The sequence below is a fragment of the Eutrigla gurnardus genome (assembly GCF_963514095.1).
Source record: "Eutrigla gurnardus genome assembly, chromosome: 11".
NCBI classification, from domain to species: Eukaryota; Metazoa; Chordata; class Actinopteri; order Perciformes; family Triglidae; genus Eutrigla; species Eutrigla gurnardus.
This window is the reverse complement of record NC_139925.1, coordinates 20483655-20503878: the sequence shown is the minus strand read 5'-3', so window position 1 is coordinate 20503878 and position 20224 is coordinate 20483655. Positions and strand designations below refer to the sequence as shown.

Below are 20224 nucleotides of genomic sequence, written 5' to 3'. Positions count from 1 at the left end.
TTATGAATGTTTAAAAAATCAATTTGATGCCCGCCGCCGCCGCCACTGCCGCTAAAGACCACAATGGAAGACAGAATTAAAAAAGATACTTTTTTTTTCAACCGACCTCCTCATAAAAATAAAGTGTAAATAAACTAGTTAGTTATTATATGGTTTTTATTGTTGTTGACATTTATATATGCACATTTTGAATATAAAAAACGTTGGTTTCATACATCTTTCGTTGGCGTCAGATTATTTAGAAGATTATTATTGTTATTGTTTAGTCAGAAGGGCCCCACTGAAAATTTTGCTTGGGGCCCCAACAGACTCTAGAATCGCCTCTGGGACAGGCCAAACATATACGGGACTTTTGTCCAGGAGACCGTTGTTCGTGTCCAATGTGAAACTAAAAGCAAAGTTGACATGTCTTCACATCAGTCGTTGGCAACATGAATCCTCAGTGTCGATAGTCACTTGACTCGACTCGCTAGTAACGTCAACCCTAAATCCCTTAACTCAATTAAGTGGTTTTGTTGAGGGGAAAAAAAACCCTGTAACTTACTGTGCAGATGGATGTTTATTTGAAAAAGACACATATTTTGCTGAATCTCTTTCAGAAAATGGCAGTTGTGTTTAAAAGACACATACAATGTTTTAGTGTGAATGATGTTGAGAACAAACGGTAACGTGTGTCTCGATACTTTGTTCAGAGTGGCAGGCAGGAAAACCACAGAAAGAAGAAAAATCAAGCAAAGGGAAATAAACCTGAGTTTTGCTTCAAGCTGCAACGTAATGAAAGAGAATCTTGGAGAGTAAAACTTTGGGAAAATAAAAAGGTTCAATGTGAACACCACAGATCACACAGCGGGTTCAGAAAATGAGAACAAAACAACAATAAATAATCATGAAAAACAACTGTGAATTCCATTAACGAGGCTCACTCGCCCAAAACATTCAGTGTCCATGTCGGGAAATTGTATTTACACCACGTCAGACCGAACCAAGCTGTTTAAACCGTCATACCAGCAACTCCATGACACATACAGTTCCTCGTTTAATCATTTCAAACATTTCAATGACAGAGAAAGGGTTGATCGATATAAAGACGGAATTTTAAGATTTAAATATTTACAATTGATCTACTGACAGTATTGACATATAAATTCAACACTTTGTTCCGGTGCATCTATATACAGTCTTTACAAAATACAACCACAGAAGCAAAACCAAAAGGAGACAGAAGATGAGTGTGTAGTTCTGTTTCTGCTCAGTTTGTAGTGTACAGCACTGAGGCTTGACAAGGCATCTCTGTCTCTGTCTCCCAACGCTGCCGGCTCAGCAGCACCTAAATAAAATATTCCTTCTGGTGCTCGCTCGGACCGTTCTGTGAGCTGGTCTGGCTGCTGAACGCCAGCTCCGGGCCGTCTTCAGGCTTCACCGTTTTGACTTCCTGGCTCCGACACGTCCCTTTCCTCCTGTAGAGGACGCGGGCCATTACGGCCAACACGGACACGGCGACGAAGATCACCGCCGCTATCACACCTGCACAGAAAATGGCACAAGTTAGTGCAATGTGGGCTTTGGCACAGATCAACAGTGAAAAATCTACAAAATAAGATACAAACACAAAACGTATTAGTGCATTAAACTCTAATATAGGCACCCTGTGTGTGTCCCTGTACACATATTTAGCATTTTATGACTATTCATGACTTGCCATGAGACCGGGCTGGTCTGTGTGAGCTTTACACAGCTGGACACTCTCTTCTGGATACACTTTTTTTGCAATTCCACATTGGAAACCTGCTCATGGTCTGGCAAGTTTCCTGAGTATTGACTGAGCAGCTTTTCTGAAGTCCTGTTTAGAATTCTGGATCCTTCCTAGGACATTACACTTTGTTGCTGTGCTGCAGACATTCCTGAGTACACACACACACACACACACACACACACACACACACACACACACACACACACACACACACACACAGCGGCAGGTTTTCCTTCAGGACGTCTTGTGTTTTCCTGCACTCATTTTACCATTTCAAAAAAGGTTTCCACACCCTAAATATGGTCAAACAAGACCTGGAAAGATGGCAGAAGCTACCTATATTTTTGTCTGGTAGAATTTCAATAATTAAAATGAATGTGCTTCCTAGAGTTAATTTCTGTAGCTATATGCTACCTATGGCACCTCCTCCAAGATATTGGGAGAAAATACATAGCATTATTACAAGGTTTTTATGGAGAGGCAGACGATCAAAAATAAAGTTAACTAATTTACAAAGAAAGAAGGAATCGGGAGGCTTATCAGTTCCTAATTTCAAACTTTACTTTTATGCCCTAACTATCCGTCCTTTGTTAAATTGGTTTAGTGAGAAAACTTCTCCTCCATGGCTTAATATAGAGAAGAATTTGGTGGCACCTGCCTCTTTAAATGATTGTTTGTTTACAGGTCTCTCTGTCAATAAATGTAAACTGGAGTATGGTTCAGTAATAGCCAGTGCAATTCAAAATTTCAGGAAAATAGAAAGAATATATAATTGGACATCTAAATGGCATGCAAGTACTCCACTATTCTATAACATCCTTCTTAAGTCTGGTGGGGAGCACTTTATCTCACCTCAGTGGTCTAAAGCAGGAATCCACAGTTTAGGAGACATTATGAATGACGATGGGTTAAGAAGTTTTCAGGATTTGAGTGAAACATTTAAACTGTCATCAAATTCCTTCTTTTTATATTTACAATTACGTTCTGCCTTAAGAGCAGCAGGTATTTTGACAGATAGGAAACCTCTTTATCATCCAATAATGGAATTATTTAAGAAAATGTCAGGGCTACCTAAAGGACATGTCTCAGTAATCTATAATAGTTTGTTGGAACATATGCAGACCCCTTTAGCGATAACTAATGTGTGGAATAAGGACTGCCCTGAATCATCTATAGACTGGAATAGAGTTTGGAGGAATAATGCGTACTCCTCACAAAATCTAAATAATAAATTAACCAATCTCAACTTCTTATATCGCACTTATTTAACACCAAAACGGCGCTTACTGATTAAGTTATCTTCTTCTCCAAATTGTAATCTATGTGACTTGAATCAAATAGGGACCTTTTTGCATATCATGTGGGAGTGTCCACCAGTTCAAAATTTTTGGCAACAAATAGTAAAACATCTGTACAATGCACTCGGCTTAGAGTTTGACCTCTCCCCAAAATGTATGCTTCTAAATGATGATTCTGGGCAAAACCTTAACCATACGCAAAGGCTGCTGTGGCTTTCTGCTTGTACAGTGGCTAAAAAGATGTTAGCGGTTAGGTGGCAACCACCGCATGCACTTCCTATACTTCAATGGACTTACTCTTTAATAGAGTTGTTATCCCTGGAGCTCTCTGTTGCAAAAATGAATGGAGCAGGTCAGAGGGTGCTCAATGCAAGGAAGGAGGCACTCGAGCTAGCTCGAGCTATGATTTAAACTTTTATTATTATTTAATATTTTTATGTATCTATCTGAAATATCCAGCACGGTTTGAAAATGAGAGAAGGACCTGTGCGAGGGGTTTGGGGAGGGTTAAGGGGTTAAATAATGTGCAGGTGTTGTGTGTTGTTGTTTTTTCATTGCTTTAGTTATGATTTGTCTCTGCCAATTGTACATAGTAACGATATTAATTTGTCTAATGGTTGGGGTGTGTTCATGTTCTTGGGTATGATTATGGTTACTCGTCTATGTATGTGTGTATATATATGAGTGTGTCTATGTGTATATGTATATGTATGTGTTGCACCTGTATAAAAAAAAAAAAAAAAAAAGGTTTCCACTAGAAATTCCCATGATTTCATGGAGCAGAACTTTGAGATTCCCACCATCTCGAGATACTCAAAATTTCCCTGGAAAATGTAATCGAAAGTGAAGTTTCGCTGTATGGGAACGTGATGTTTTAGAAGATAGGGTTGGATTTGTGGTCATCCTGAACTGTATGACTTCACATAAGAAGGGACCTGCTAGAAAATAAGTGTAACAACTGCAGTTAATGATAATGGCGAAGTCAATAAAGAGGCTAAGCCTCGTCTGTTCCAGTGGACCAGCACAGGACTTTATTTTGTTAATAATATGTATGTACAAATTATTTTATGATCCGTTTTGAATTGTGTGTAAGTGACGTCTCTCTGAGGCTACGTTGCCTGGATGTAACATACTCACACTAACAACAGGTCTCCTTCTTTCTCTTCCCGGCTGATAAAACACATCAGCTAGTTACCTAGCTAGCTAGCAACCAAAGCTAACGGCCGTGTTGGTGACGTACGTTGTGTGGGACAAGAGTGTAGTTTACTGAGCGGATTCACACTAAACTAAATGATCTGACAATAAACCGCCTTATCAAATAATCTTTTAAAATGACAAAAGATGTGTAGTTCATGGTACAATTGTCTCTCGCCGTTAACGGTAGACTTGTTATTATTCCATTTTTCTCGTTTGCTGATATGAACCTGGGTGTAATCCTCGATGACCAACTATCCTGCACCCCCAACATCACAGCTGTGGCCCGATCCCCTGCAGATTTGCCCTCTACAATATCCGCAGGATTCAGACTTTCCTCACAAAGGACGCAACACAACTCCTGGTCCAAGCACTGGTCATCTCCCGCCTTGACTACTGCAACTCTCTCCTGGCCGGACTCCCGGCCTCGGCGTATCCAGAACGCTGCAGCACGCCTTATCTTCAATCTAAATGATAGCGCTTTTATCCAAAGCGCTTTACAGTAATGACTGACATTCACCCATTCACGCACACATTCATACACCGACGGCGGAGTCAACCACGCAGGGCGACAGCCAGCTCGTCAGAAGCAATTAGGGTGAGGTGCCTTGATCAGGTTTAGCTAGGAGGAGCCGGGGATTGAACTGGCAATCCAGCCAACCCGCTCTACCTCCTGAGCTAAACCCCCCTATCTACCAATCTACCCAAATTCTCCCATGTGACCCCCCTCCTCCGTGACCTCCACTGGCTCCCCGTTGCAGCACGCATCCAATTCAAGACACTGGCCTTCAAGGCCATCAATGGAACGGCACCCATCTACCTTCAAACACTGGTCAAACCACACGCCCCACGCGAGCACTTCGCTCCTCTACTTCGCTCCTCTACTTCGCTCCTCTACTTCGCTCCTCTACTTCAGCTGGCCGGCTGGTACCACCATAGCTGAAATCAAACAAATGTCGCTCAGAAAGTCCCGACTCTTCTCTGTTCTGGCGCCTCAGTGGTGGAACGAACTCCCGACTAATGTCAGGACAGCAGAGTCATTTGCCATCTTCCGAAAAAGGCTCAAGACTCACCTGTTCAGACTTCACCTCGACTCTACATAGCATGACCCACTAACACCCCAAAAAAAAAAAAAAAAAAATAGCACTTCTATGTTCTTACCTATTGCACTTTGATCATAGCACAGTTGTTCTTAAAGTATGTTTGCTGTACAGCTACTACTTTACTCAGACGAGGATCTAACACTTGTTCGCTCTTACTTTATCGGCAATGATATGTTGTGGTTTCTTTCTTTTGACAAATGTACTTATTGTAAGTCGCTTTGGACAAAAGCGTCTGCTGAATGCCCGAAATGTAAATGTAAATAAACCGTAAGAATATTACTTAATCTGTAAGAATAGGTTTTGTTTTTGCATCAATTAAAAAAAACAACAACAAAAAACGGTGGGCTATATTTTTCTACAAAAAGAAGTCCTATCAGGAGAGAGACTTATTAGCCTGCCAATTGCAAAATACAATGCATTCAAAATAAAAGCTGCTATGAAAGGTGTGACCATAATGCTAGGATAACAAGCAAGAATGAAAAGTAGTATTGATCTAGAAAATAGAATTGCACAATTAAATAGCTCTAAATTCCCTGCTAAATTCAAACAGTTCTAACACCTGCTAAATTCAAAATGAATGCTTTACTTTTTCAGATGGGACAGATTAGGTCTTCAGAAACTAATTGGAGATGAAACACTACATTCGGAAATCAAACTCCCACTTAAAATCAACTGGTCAGTGCCCCAACGGGCAGCGAGGAAAACATCAGATTGCTTTGCTCCATCATTAGTGGTGCAGCCAGCTCATTTTCTCCAGGCTCTCAGGGCCAGTTCAGCTAATAGAAGGTCTCAGCACCAATGTTAGCAATAAAAAAACTATAAGTATAAAGTCATTTGTATGCTAATTAGCTGTGGATTCCTTTGTGCTCAGACACAGTCACGCTGTTTGAGGGACAACTGGGGCTTTCAATCAAACCTCTACACAGCATGCCAATTTTACAAAAACATTTCTGCAGCCAGTGAATATTTTCTAAAAAAAAAACACCTTAATATCTCCACCAAACTCAAATACACAGTACACATCGGAGTTTGGAATATAACTCTTGGATTGCGACCATCAGTTCACTGTCAGGTCTTCTGCACTGAGGAACTGTGGAGCTCTTGTACATCATATCATCTCCAGTTTCGCAGGCAGCTCCTGTCTCATGATTGAGGATAATGGCAGTGGGACAGTGAAAAACGTTGCTGCTGCTACAGTACCTCCAATTAGAGCTGAGTCACTTCTGATGGCGTTCACCACAGGCTGACCTGTTCCCACTGATCCAGACTGACCTGCAGCACGGAGACACAGGAGAAAGTGAGAGAGAGAGAGAGAGAGAGAGAGAGAGAGAGAGAGAGAGAGAGAGAGAGAGAGAGGCGAGAAGGAGGTGCAGACGCGAAGGAAGAAAAAGGAAAGAAAAGTGGGGACAAATGCAGAGGAAGGATCACAGGAGAATAAAAAGAGTGACGAGAAGTAACAAAGAAGTTGAGAAGGTGAGAAGATGAGATGAAGGAAAACAGAGGAGGTCATTCGTGACATGAAAAATAAAAATGAAAAAACGTGCTGCGGAGAGATGCTCAACAGGAATCATATGCAGTGCACCATCTGTTTGAGCAGATAACACGATGCAGCACACCTCCACACAATTCTCTGTCTTTTAACCACAAGGGAAAGATATGGCAAAGGAAACTGAATTAATTGCCTCATCTAGCGAACATTAACCTGGCGTTATTACACGGGCTACAGACACCCAAAGGTCCCATCATATAGTTTGAGAGGCAGCACCCACACAGACAGCAGGACAGTGCCGCCTACGACAGCCTCAATCATATGTATTATTGTGAGCCCCCAGAGAAACATGGTGGTCTAATTGTAGGAATACACCAACAATAAGTTTGCTACTTACCGGCCTTCTTCTCACTTATTGAATCAGAAATGTTTGCAAAGACGCTGTGTGGAGCAAACTGCAGCTTGGATACTAATCTGTATGTTTGACATCCATACTTTGTGACTGACGTCATGTCTTCCACAGACTCAGAGATCAATGTCCGAGACAGTGCTGGAGGTTATTTGTGTGTGTTAAGTATGCCATGCTTTGGTTTAGATTTGAGAGTATGCTGTGGAAAAGTGGTGCTGATAAAAATGTTCTTTTATATATTTGAAGAAAGTGAGTTGTGATTGCAAAGAGAAGCACTAGCAACTAAAATGACTAAAAGTAATGTTTTCCTCCGTTTACAACAAGCAAACAAAGTATTGGTTGTGTACCGTTAGCAATTCCAAGCATCTATCCCTTTACAATAACATAGTCTCACAGCAGTTTGTGAAATTGTCACGGAATTGAAATCTCCTGATTCGTGTACATGAACACACATTTTCAATCTCATCCATCAGCCAAACTAATGTGTTTCAATTAGAAGTAACTTTCGTCCCTGCACAATGCTTTTTTTCAGTCAGCCGCTATGCTGTTTAGGTTTAGATTGGATGCATTTGTGTGTCATCATGAAAAAAGGTCTTCTATCTCTCCATTGTTTTCGTGCAACATGAAACAACATGACAATTCATGTCCCTGTATACAAAACCAACAGATTGCAATAGATTTGTGACTATTTCAAGACCTGCTATGAGACTTTGTTGTTTACATGCAACATTTGCAAGTTTCCATTCCGACTATAGTGCATTACTTGACTCACATCACAGATGTGAAAATGCCAACCAAACGTTCCCTCTGACCTGATAGGTGGTGTGTGGTTTCTGCTGCGTGGGGATTGGCTGACGTGGAGCCACAAACGGAGTGGACCAGTGGGCCGGTGATGATGACGGGGCTGGTGTCCGGCTGGAGCAGCGCAGCTTTCAGGGGGCTGATGGAGTTGAAGAGGACTGCGGACAGACAGCCTGTGAAGCCCAGAGAGGCAACCCGAGACAGGTCCGGATCAAGCTCAGCAGAGTCTGGAGACAAAGAGGACGATATAAGGACGTATCATGCATCGCGCGAAACATTTCTGATGTTGCCTCAAAACCGATACTCTGTGTCAAAGGCTGAAAAAAAATCTGCTGATAAATACTTTTTATAGTGGGTTTGACGTGGCAGGGCTTCACCTGGGTGAGGGAAGTCTCACTGCCTCTCATCTTATTAACAACTATTTCTCAGTCCGTCTCCGGAGGCGCTGTTCAAAAAGAACAGAAGTAGGTCATGACAAAGTGCACTAGAGTGAAGCTGTGTCTCGTTTACATGTGTGATCTGTCTGAGGCACACCAGGCATGGAGAGAAGTCGTTCATGCTGTGAGGTTAAACACTCAGACCGCCTCCCTGCCTGAGTTGGATTTTATTAAATGCACTGATCAAATCATCGGGATCTGCTTTTCCTCCTCTAAACAGTGTGCAAACATTTTACCAGAGCAGCCTGATGTGTATTTCTGTCTGTCTGAGTGAATCAGAGGCAAAAACGTTACAGACTGGCTTTAATGAGATGTCGTGTCTTTTTACTGCTTTTAAATGTTTCTATTCCATTTTCTTTTTAATTGTATATATTGATTTGTTTTCATTGTTCTTGTACCATTTTATTAGTGTTTAATTTTGCCTTACCTTGCTTTTGTCAGGCTTGTTATATTGCCTTGTATCTTGCTTTTGCTTTGCTTTGTCTGCCAAAGCAAAGTTACTACTATGATGATTATTAATATGGTTTAACACTGCAAAACAAACCTACAAACCTACAAAATATGGACGGACGTAAACACGCTACAGCTTTCCCGAATTACCACTATGGCAATGTACTTGTCCGAAGAAGATGCAATATGGATGAATAAAAGAGTCATTAGCATCATGGAAAGATACCATAACCTCCTCACAGCTTTTGCTGTCCTGGAAGTGTAAAATCTTGTGCTGCACACACAGGAATTGGCATTACCAATGGCTTGTCTTAAAGTTAAAGCTGTGCAGACTGAGCACTGGCCATAAAACATTCTGCTTCTTCGAAGGTTAAATGAACAAATCCTCTGGTTTACCCTCTGCCTGCCTGCCCATCGTTGAAAAGCCTTTTTTTGTCTTCTCGTCTGCCAGATTCTCCACCAGCCTTCACCTGACCTCCTCAAACCCAGAGACTCTTCCCCGGCTGAGCACCCAGCATTCCTAATCCCTGCCATTTTAATTAAAATACTTCCCTTCGCCTCCTTTTTGGTATTCTGCATTCAGTATTCCTTTTGTCTTTAACCCTGTGACACCCCTTCAACGGAACTTTTAGCCATCCTAAAAAATACCTGTTATATTTTAACCATGTCCACACGGAAACATTTTTTGTGTGTGTAAATGCTTGCATGTCTTGCATGTTTGGGCCGACCGTTCACACGGATCCGGAGTTTTTGGTGCCTGAAAACGTACTTTTTTTTAAACCAGTTCCCAGGGTGAAAAAGTCAAAACGACACCCTTGAGTGTGTAATACCATGAACGTCATAGAGTCTAGGCTTGAATTAATTCAAAACACACACACACACACACACACACACACACACACACACACACACACACACACACACACACACACACACACACACACACACACAAAAGGGAACACTTCTATTCTTTTCATTATACCAGTATTATTAAAGAAAAAAAAATAAAGCTTTAAGTCGCTCCCTTGTCATGCCCTTTTCTTAGTTCTTCTAAGTATAACATATTGAGTTCTCTCCTTCCATTTCCTGCCAGATAATTCTACTATCATTATATTTCTCACATGTAAAAAGTACATGTTATATATATATATATATATATATACACACACACACACACACACACACACACACACACACACACACACACACACACACACACACACACACACACACACATCTTCTTTGTTTTAGCATTCTAATCCATTACCTTTCCTACTGTGTTCGGTTTCTTCTACTGTCTATGTTTGTATACAGGACGCAAGTTACATGCAAGCTCCGTCTCTTCTTCTCCGTTTTGGTGTATTTTGGTAGCAGAAACAGCGCCACATATAGGCCTGGATTATGTACCACAGCGTGCTAAGTCTTTTACGGTTGATTTATTAGAACGCAGATTTTTTTTGACACGATGCCGAGGAAAACTGGCGGAAAAAGATTGCATTTTAGTATAAGTAGACAGCAAAGGCACAGCCAGACAGTATTGTTTGCCTGGAAAACATTTATTTATACCCTGAACACTTGGTCCACTGCCCTATCTAATTCCTTCAGGTTATGTGCTACAATAGAAAAATAATATTTATACAATTTATTAATATTTATTTTCAGAATGCTGCCATCAAGGAGAGAGCCCCAATACTGTGTTCAGGATGTGATTGCTATCGTCGAAAATGGAGAGAGTGCAGTTGAGATGAAACTAGATGACGCTGATGAGAGTGAAGAAGACTCAGATGAAGATGTCTGTCTGGACAAAGAAAATCAACCACCCACGGACTGTCCAGCTGATGATTTTGTGGACATCGAGCCCCAAACAAACCATTTCCCTCCAGACACCATTGGAATACTTCCAGAAGTGTGTGTGGCTGTACACAAATGAGTACAGCTTTCAAACACTTGGAATATCTGTAAACACCACAACAAAAAAAACTGAGAAAATGTACCTAAAGATGGGCCTAGAAAAAAGGGCTGGAACCCGTATTGGGAGACAGAGACAAGGCACTCCCCTGTTGCTGCATTGATGTGAACAGATTCCAATCTCTGTTTACTTCATTGCATTTAGTATGCAACGACTTGACAATATAGGAGACAGAAAGGGAAGACAAACTCTGGAATCTCAGACCGTGGCTTGATTCATTCACAGAGAAGTGCCTGAAGGTGTTACCAGAAGAGCACAACTCTGAGAATGAGATGGATTTATTGGACCCTTTTACAGCCAAATATATAATCTTCTGGCACACCATCACCCTCACTGTGGTCAATGCCTGGCTCCTCTACAAGCAGGACTGCAAAGCTCTCAACATGTCTAGCAAAGAGACAATGAACAGGAGACAGTTAAAGGCACAGTGTAGGGGCCACAGCCCCATGATTCTCGGATGTGACTTCTCAACGGACGAAAGATGAACTATTCACCTTTAAAAGATATACAGACAAAGGTCCCATCGCAGCAGATGAGTAAACATTCTCCTTCAGGTCACTGGACCGACCTGGAGGAAATGGAGGCCGCTTTATGGCTCGGTTAGAGGATTTACGAACCCTTAAATCAGAGCATCTACAAGTTCTCCATGCACCCCCGAACGAGGAGGACCAGACTTTGAGGCACCTGAATGCAGCTGGAAACTGATTAACACCTTTGTTTGACAGAGAGCCTCGATTGAAGTATAAAGGATAACACCATATCTCTTCCTCACCATTTACTCCCAAGGCATGGTGAAGACCCCTTCCTCCACTCTTGGGAGTCATAAACTAATGACCTGGTCTGCTGGCATGCAGAGAGAGGTCACATGAACTCTGCAGGAAATCATGTTCACATTTTGACCAATCCAAGAAAAGGATGAGATATGTGTTCAACATTAGTTTAAAACCATCCATAATAATCATTGAGGAATTATAAGCATACTGGCGAACGTCCCGTCGTTCTACGCCGAAGGACAGAGAAGTTAACAAAATTGCTAAAAATTAACATTGTCATTGTAATGGACATAACTACTGCACTCACGCAGTCAGACGAAAATATGTTTGCTCATTAATCTGCCCGCATCACCAAGGACAAAATGCTTACTAAGTTACCAAACTTGTTTGGGCTAGCCTGATAGGTTTGCAGTGTATGTGTTGGATCAAAGTTCCTTTCAACTCTACCAAAAATGATTTGTACAGAGAAATGTTTACAGTTCATGTTTCATTTGTTTTGACCTATCATTCTATGTGCCAACTTTGACCATAACGGCGAGATGGTGTTCAAACGTTCTAGTCATAGGATTGCATTTCGTTTTGTTTAACAATTTAAATCACAAAGATTTCGGACTGTAACTTGAACGGGTCCCTCCTGGACACGCCCCCTCGGTCAGCATAAAAGCTGCGTGTTACAGACACCCGTGGCGCGTCTTGCCTCCCGGGCTCCCCTCCCGGCTCTGGCCTCCCGGCTCTTGCCTCCCCGCTCGTGCCAACAGGCGCTGGCCATCCGGCCTTCGCCTTTGCTCTTACCCTCTTCGAATTTAGTCCCTTTTTAGCTCCTAACTTTTACTACTTTTATTAGAATAGTTCGTTCGACGTTAGATTCTCCATTTTTGCATTTTTAGCTTTTCTTTTCCGCAAGAATTTTTGATCAATGCTAACTCAACCAGCGGCCACAAGATTTGGCATATTGACTAACGCTTATACCTAAGTCACCCAAGGCCGAACTCAAGGAGAAGACAGCTGTTGAACTAAGACGGATTACGGCAAAGACAGACGCCTGCTACGAAGCTACCGCAGATCGGCGCTAACGGTTCCCTCGGGCCACGGCAAGGAAGACCCCAAAAGAAGACGGAGCGACCGATTGGAGTTTCAGTAAGCCGAGAAGAAGCGTCCCAAAGTAAGACCGAATCCGCATTCAACAGTAATGACCGAGTTGCAGGGTGAAACTAAGTATAGCGTCTGTTAATATCTAATATCTGTGAGGTCATTTATCCCATTATTCACCTTTTCCTCTTACTAAGGAGTCCAAATTCTTAGGAAGAACACACTCGCCTTTATCGCCAAACGTGCTAGATGAGCTGTTAAGCACATTTCAGTTATATTTCTGGCGTTGTATTGGTGTTTTGTTTATCACATCTGTTATTGTTTTATTCACTTTTGTTTAATCCCTAGTTAATCAATAAATTCCCCTAAAGCATAAAGTCGTTGTCGGTGGATATTTCTTCTGTGCAGAATACAAAGATCCCTATTTCAAGAACTTATGATCTAAGGAAATGAGACTGATTTATTAAATTATATTGATTAATTGTTAATTAATTAATAAGTGGTCATTAGAGTCATTAACGTGAATTCTATAAAGTTCTGTCTGACCAACAGATGGTGCCCCTTTTACGAGAGCAGGTATTGAAATTGTAGATTAATATACATTGACATATTTTAATATCGTAGTTTCCTTAGATACACAGTTTACGTAGGTACCATTAGGTATTACCCTTGTTCTCCTACAACAGCTAGCATCCTCTCTCATCCTGGTGAACACAACAATCCAAACTCCAAATGCAGGACGGCCATCTTCAGGGAAAGGGAGCCCAGCAACACAGACAGTGACATCAGGAAGCCCTCTGAATGCTCAGAAAAGACCATCCAAGAGATGTGCACACCCCCACTGGACGTAAGCAAGGACCTAATTGCACATTTCCCAGTGAAGACAGTGAGAGGACGCTGCAGACACTGCAATAAAGGATATACCAACACGCAATGCAGCAAGTGTGATGTTCGTCTTTGCTTTTCAGAGGACAAGAACTGTTTTTGGGAACTTTCACGACTAATGAAAGTCAAAGTCATGAAAAGATGATGTTTCTAGAAAACGCTAGAATTAACCTTTTTACATACAACTTCATCCTGTTCAATTGTTGTTGTTTTTTTAATAAATGACTTCATAAAAATATGACTAATGTGTGATTATTATTAATGTTCTATACCTTTATGGGGCTAAGTAAGCAATCAACCCTGCAAATAGTTGTTCTGAATTGTTGTTCAGATAATGTGAGTACAAATACAGAAATTCTGCTCCCAACTCAGCCCAATGTTTCAATATGACAACATTTCTATAAAAACATACATAAACTTGTGTTAGACGCCTCCTACAAAAACACCTGAAAGGTGAAACCATTTTTTTGTGTGTGTCTTACAGGCTGACGCTCAACAGAGCCAGGGAGAGTATTTTTCAGGGAAGAAGTGTTACAAAAAGAATTAATTAACAACTATTGGATAGATTAACATGACAATTTCCATAGAAACTCTGCCTTCCTGTTAGAGACTCAGATACCTTGACTTCTGTATCAACCAATACCGATTACCAATCTGAAACCAGTGTATTTAAGATCAAAACAGGTCATAATTCTCTAATTTTACATTGCTCTGAAAACATATTGTTCAAACAACTGTATTTAATTAAGTAAAAAAATAGTGACATTTTTTTTTTTACAAGATTATATTTGAACACGAAGATAGTGTTACTCATCTTTACTGATTAGATCTTGATCATAATGTCACTCATAAAGATGCTGAATATCACCGCTGATTATCAGCCGGGCCGATACTCAGTCAACCCCTAGTCTAAATTTACGTTATTCTTCAAACCAGGTCAAGAAAAGTGTTTTAATCCGTTATTGTTTAGGTATTCTCTTTGGTAAAATAGCATAGTCTTGTTGCATCACCTGTGTTTGCAGGTGAGTTTTTAAAAATTAAAATCTCTTACATTCACTTCTGTCAGGTCTAACCTACCACCTCTTAAAGTTCATCCTTTGTGTTGAGGGTGCCGGGCATGTTTATGTATTTCTATGTTAGTTCTTTAATGATGATATAATCTAGACAGCTGTCTAGACGCTGCCCTATGGGATCCAACCATCATGAGGAAAGTTTCCAATACAGTATAGCCCTCTCTGAACTCAGTCTGTCTGAGTTCTCTTCAGTCTGAAAGGCCTTGTCAGGGGTTTTATAGCCGTCTCACTTACCATGCACTCTACCCAGAACCAGCGACCTGACGTCATTCAACTCTACATCAGATGTCAGGTTGAAGTCTTCTTTGGTGTTCTGGTCAATCTAAAAGAACATTAAAAGTTTCACTTCAAAATGAGTTTTCGGGCACCTCAACATCGCTGGTTTGTAGATGCTTCACTGATTACACATCTTAAAATGAAATATGTGAAGAAATGTACACATTTTTAACAGATATAGATGCTGTCCTTTGTGATCTTCCTCATTACGATTTTTGTGATTTTCCTCATGATTGCATAATTTTCTACGTGTTTATATGATCCTGAAAAACCAACAAAGCAAAAGGCTGCAATATATTAAGATATGGTGTTTGTTCATGGAAACACGATTGAACGTACAATTTGCAACATTATCATTAAATAAAGATCATGTCTTTGAGTCAGGTGCCACAATAATGTATAAAATAGGGACCTTTATAAGCAGGAGGATCGAGTGCCCAAAGCGTCTTATTTTGAAGGTAAGCACGTTGCAGGTGTTTTTGCAACACAGTCTCCTGGCAGTTTGTGATAAAGCCATGAAACCATGTAGATTCCCAAGTTTGTCAAAATAACGTCTGTTTCGAAAGTTTCTCACATTTTTTTTCAGATAGCCATGGTGAGAAATTTACTACACTTCCTATAGTTTTCTAAGTAAATAATTTACTAACGAATAACATGACAAGGATAATTACGAACTATAGTTGTGCTTTAACCTATTTTTAAGCGTGCGCAGAGAGTCTCCCTAAGCGAGATCTCACAGATTAATGACTTGTAATTAATCTGTGGTTTCATTGCCTATTTCATACGGTGTAAAACCAGTGCTGTAAAAACCTGTTACAATTCCGACCACGAACCAGTTTCAATTAAACTTCATTTAAAATTTCATTCTTTTTCCAATTTATGTTTATGTCAGCTTATAGTGCTAGGTATAAAATTGTAATGATGTATGTTTACAAAACTAAGCTGTTAAAATTATAATTGTTGACAGATTCATATATTTACATTTCTACATTACAATTTCACCTCATAACATTGAATAAACAGGAGGTTTATATATGTGCTTACAGGTTGTATTCATGTTTATGTGTATTTTTGGACATTTTTTAAAGAAAGACATTTTTGGGATCAAATCATTAAGGGACCCCCTGCAGTAACCCTGCATGTCACTCAGAACCACTTTTCATACGAGTGTATTTGATTTGAAAGTAACGTTCATGCCTGCACCACCTTTTTCAGACGGAACAACATTATGGAATAAAAAGGAACATGAGGTTGAGGAAACAAACTCACTAAGTTAGGTTTAGGAAAAACATCATATAAGCATCACTTAACTAAAAAAAAATGAAAATGTGTGTCCCTACAAATAAGATTTAAATTCCGTTACTATTTGCTGTGTACTATCTTTAATACTGACCAACAGGAAGACTTCAGTGTCTGTTTACCTGCACAGAGACGGCATCTGCCAGTCTACTGACGGTGACAGCATGCAGCTGTCCGTTGACGAGGTTCCTCACTCTGCTCCTCAGGATCTCTGCATCTTTGCTGCTGTCCAGTCTGTATCTCACCTCCAGCATGTCTGCAAACACAAATCAACCAATCAAACACAGGGGGCAATGAAAGGACTTCCCAATAAACAAATAAAGCCTTTAAAATGAAATATTTCAAATTAAATATATTATCTCAAAAGCAACATTTTATTATTTCAGCAAATTTAACGTACTATGGGTTGTACATAAACAATGTTTCCGTGATGAAAAATAACAAGTGTAGAAATTAGTTCCCAATCATTAGCCATATTTGGTTAATCATCTATACAACTACTTTGAATAAGAAAGATTTCTAACTTTTGCTCAAAGCACTAAAACAGAACCAATAAAAGCTTTCTTCAAATATATTCATTGGTAAATCTGTCCCTGTCGCCATCAGCTATTTTAATAGAATTGTATATGATATATTCATATGTATCAAGTGAGATCTGGATGTTCCAGGAAAAATAATTCAGTATTCAGAAAATGTTCATTTTATTGAGGCTAATTTCATTGCATTCACGTGAATACCAGAGTTTCTGCAGGCTATGGATGATGAGACAGGAAAGCTTACGTTCCATTAACAGTATAACACGTCCATCACAAAGCATTCTAGAAATTCAGAAGATATGCTCATCTTGTAAATAATTGACCAGGACAGAAGAGTATTATTACTTATTGATTTTCAATTCATGCATTATTTATTGTTCAGCCCAGGTAATTACTTTCCATAGTTGTTTTAACACTAAACGTTGCCTTTTGTACTACACCTATTAGAGAAGACACTAAGTGAGAACACTGCAATGACCACAATGAGTCAGAGGCGGTGACAGGCCAGATCACACCTCTGACATAGAGATTGTCAGCAAGTGTGTAAGTGGTGAACAGTTGGTGCTGCTGAACTTGTCACCCAGTAGCAGATTCTCACGTTTGCTTAGTGAAGAACAGGAGTTACATCTGGTGCGTCTAAAATGGAGAATGAATCTATTCATCTCACCAGTTCTCTGGTTCTCTCAGGTTACAGTAGCTATAATAATACATTACATTGATGAATGGTTAACATAGTGGATAATGTTCAGCTTACACTCCATTAGCTTCCTGTTGGCGAGTGCCTGAGGTCACCATGGTAATAAATCCCAATACACCAAACAGTTTGTTAAGTGACACTTGCACAAGAGGCTAGTCCAAAGATAAATAACGATATGTCGACAGGTGATTGGCAGATGATCCACTTTACTCAACCCAGTCGCCACATAAAATGTCCAGGTATGTTTCTGTAAACCACAGGATACTTTGAATGTGGATATTTCTGAACCAAAAATATGTTTGTCTCATATCAGCTTCGGATCACGCTTGCATAAAAATCGCAGTGATGTTGCAACGTGACGTTGCGATGACGTGACTTGATTCTACGATGTGACATAACTACGTAACGTAACAATATGACGTAACCACATGATGTAACAACCTTAACTAGCGTAACTAAGTAACAACAACCTGCAGACTTACTTATATTATTTAAACAGCAACTGTCTTCTGGGTGAAAGTCTGTTTGTTTCAATAACGACCGCCTGGTATACTACACACTGGCTCTGACTGAACTCCTGATTACAAAAAAAGGTGCACAAAGCCCTAAAACTTTGAGATACAGGAAGACTGGCAGGTCTGATAACCTGAAGCCATATTTTTTTAAGTTAGCCCTCTTGTTACTCTTGCTATCGGTTCACAATGTCCATCTTGAAATGGGAAAAAGAGCTCTTCGGTATGCTGCTGCTGCTGCTGTGGCTTGGAATTTGCTGCAGACTGATTTGGGTCTAGGGGAGCTGGTCTCTTTAAATGTCGTTACAGGTAGATTGAAGGATTTGGAGGTTACATCAGGTTGTAGATACTTTGACTGAGCTAAATGTCCGATGTGACGCCCTGAGCCTTATGTTTTTTTGGTAAAATCATGCTGTGATTTGAAATTGTTTTTTGTCCATTTGTATAGAATTAAAATCTGAATTTGTGTGCAAAGTGCCGTGCTGCCTTGGCCCAGGTCACTGGGGTTGAGGTTTTTTCCTTGTTAAATACATTTGAAATAAAATAAAACAGAATATTTGGCACAGTAGCTCTTCAATGCACATCAGAGATAAAAACATTTGTCTAATTTTTTTTTCACTGTTGCGATTGAAATGAATGAAACCTAATGAGAACATTTAATTAATGGAGATTAATCACAATTCACTGCCATTAAAAATCCTCTGCATCACTCATATTGAGCCGAATGTTCTCGGTGTTGAGAGAAACAGAGGAAGTAATTGCCGAATCTACTGTGAAAGAAATGGTTGCATTCAGGGCAAATAGTTTACAATCTATCTGCTATTACATAGAAAACTTTAGAGTTGTTGTAATCTGCAATAAAAGAATCCGTCCGTCTGATTACACCCGTTGAACTTGTTGGTATGCCTGGTACACACATTGTCAGGCATAAGAAGAAATTGATAAATCCATTTCTATGCATAGGAATGAGTGTACGCACAAAACTGAATATCTAAATAAGAATCAGCGGCTAGAAAACAACATCTCCCCCTCTATTTTAACACAAGAAAACAATATAATTACAATCATGTTTTCTACGATATCCAATCATATTGGTGCTTTGTTTGTCGTTTAGCTTCAACTTTCAATAAAGTTGCTTCTGAAAGCATCGCTTTCAGCTCTGTAATCTTAGAAGTCAGATGAAAGGAAACAAGACGAAAAAAAACTCTCTGCTCATAGCTGCATCACAACAACGTAACTTCAACATGAGAATAAGAGAGAAGAAGTTATCGCAACTTTCATGTCACCCCCAGATTCAGATGGACTAAAACTATCAGAATGATCTTTAGAGGATAATGCAGGCAATGTTTTTTATTGTTAACAAATCCACTAAATAGGATGTAAAAAGATGCAGGTCTTTAAAAAATGCCAAAGTGCTTCCTCGCCAAAAGAAACCTTTATCAGCCATCTTTGCCCTTTTCCAATTCAAATGATCCCACTTGCTGCTTGTCTGATTAAACAGTGAAGTGAGGCAGCAGACGCATCAAATTAAAATATAGACACACTTGAGTATTGCACTCTCATCTTGTGTGATTCTCAAAAACACTGGTTTGATTTTTAATTAATAGTGACGAAGATTTTCGTGTTGCATTACGCACTGGAGAGGAGGCTGGGCTTAACTAGTGTACACAGTGATGTCTCATCATTCATGGCTGAAATAACCAACATTACTGCTTTGTACATTGTTTAAAAGTTATGTTTCAGAGTAAAATGCACCCTAGGTAATTTCTACCATGACATCCAACCAAATACCCCCTCAGAAGCATTTTTAGCGATGGTCAACATTGGTCAAGATAGGGCTATCAGCCGAATGTGGAGCCAAATGTGGATCTAGAAAGATCCATCAGTATTCCTTGTCGAGAATAGGACACAAGTGCTGTACTGTCTGAGTGCTCACCATGCTTGTCGAGCAGCAGAGCAAGGTACTCTCTGTGGTGGGAGCCCACGTAGAGAAGCAGGGCCGGACTCTGGCTGGTCCTAAAGCTCAGGGAGACGTTTTCTGCCCTCAGGGTCACATCAGAGTAGATGGAGGAGGGCAGGGCGCCGCTGCTCAGGCTCGGCTCGTTCAACACCGCCTCCTTGAAGGTGTAGCTGACGGACGTCCCCGGCTTGAAGCAGGCTGAAACCTCTGCAAAGCGGCAG

The 20224-nt window shown here is 40.3% G+C and overlaps 1 protein-coding gene across 1 annotated transcript in view; it reads right to left on the bottom strand.

Annotated features, from left to right (window-relative positions):
* Positions 1-568: 568 nt before the first annotated feature.
* Positions 569-20224, bottom strand: part of LOC311021246 (contactin-associated protein-like 4) — a gene marked incomplete at its 5' end in the record, with an annotated part of 99622 nt that continues 79966 nt past the window's right edge. The window contains 6 exons of the mRNA XM_084021699.1: positions 569-1524; positions 6549-6620; positions 8059-8274; positions 14958-15045; positions 16421-16554; positions 19980-20210. Coding sequence (XP_083877825.1) covers positions 1328-1524; positions 6549-6620; positions 8059-8274; positions 14958-15045; positions 16421-16554; positions 19980-20210 — 938 coding nt within the window. The 3' untranslated portion in view covers positions 569-1327. The remainder of the gene's footprint in view (positions 1525-6548; positions 6621-8058; positions 8275-14957; positions 15046-16420; positions 16555-19979; positions 20211-20224) is intronic.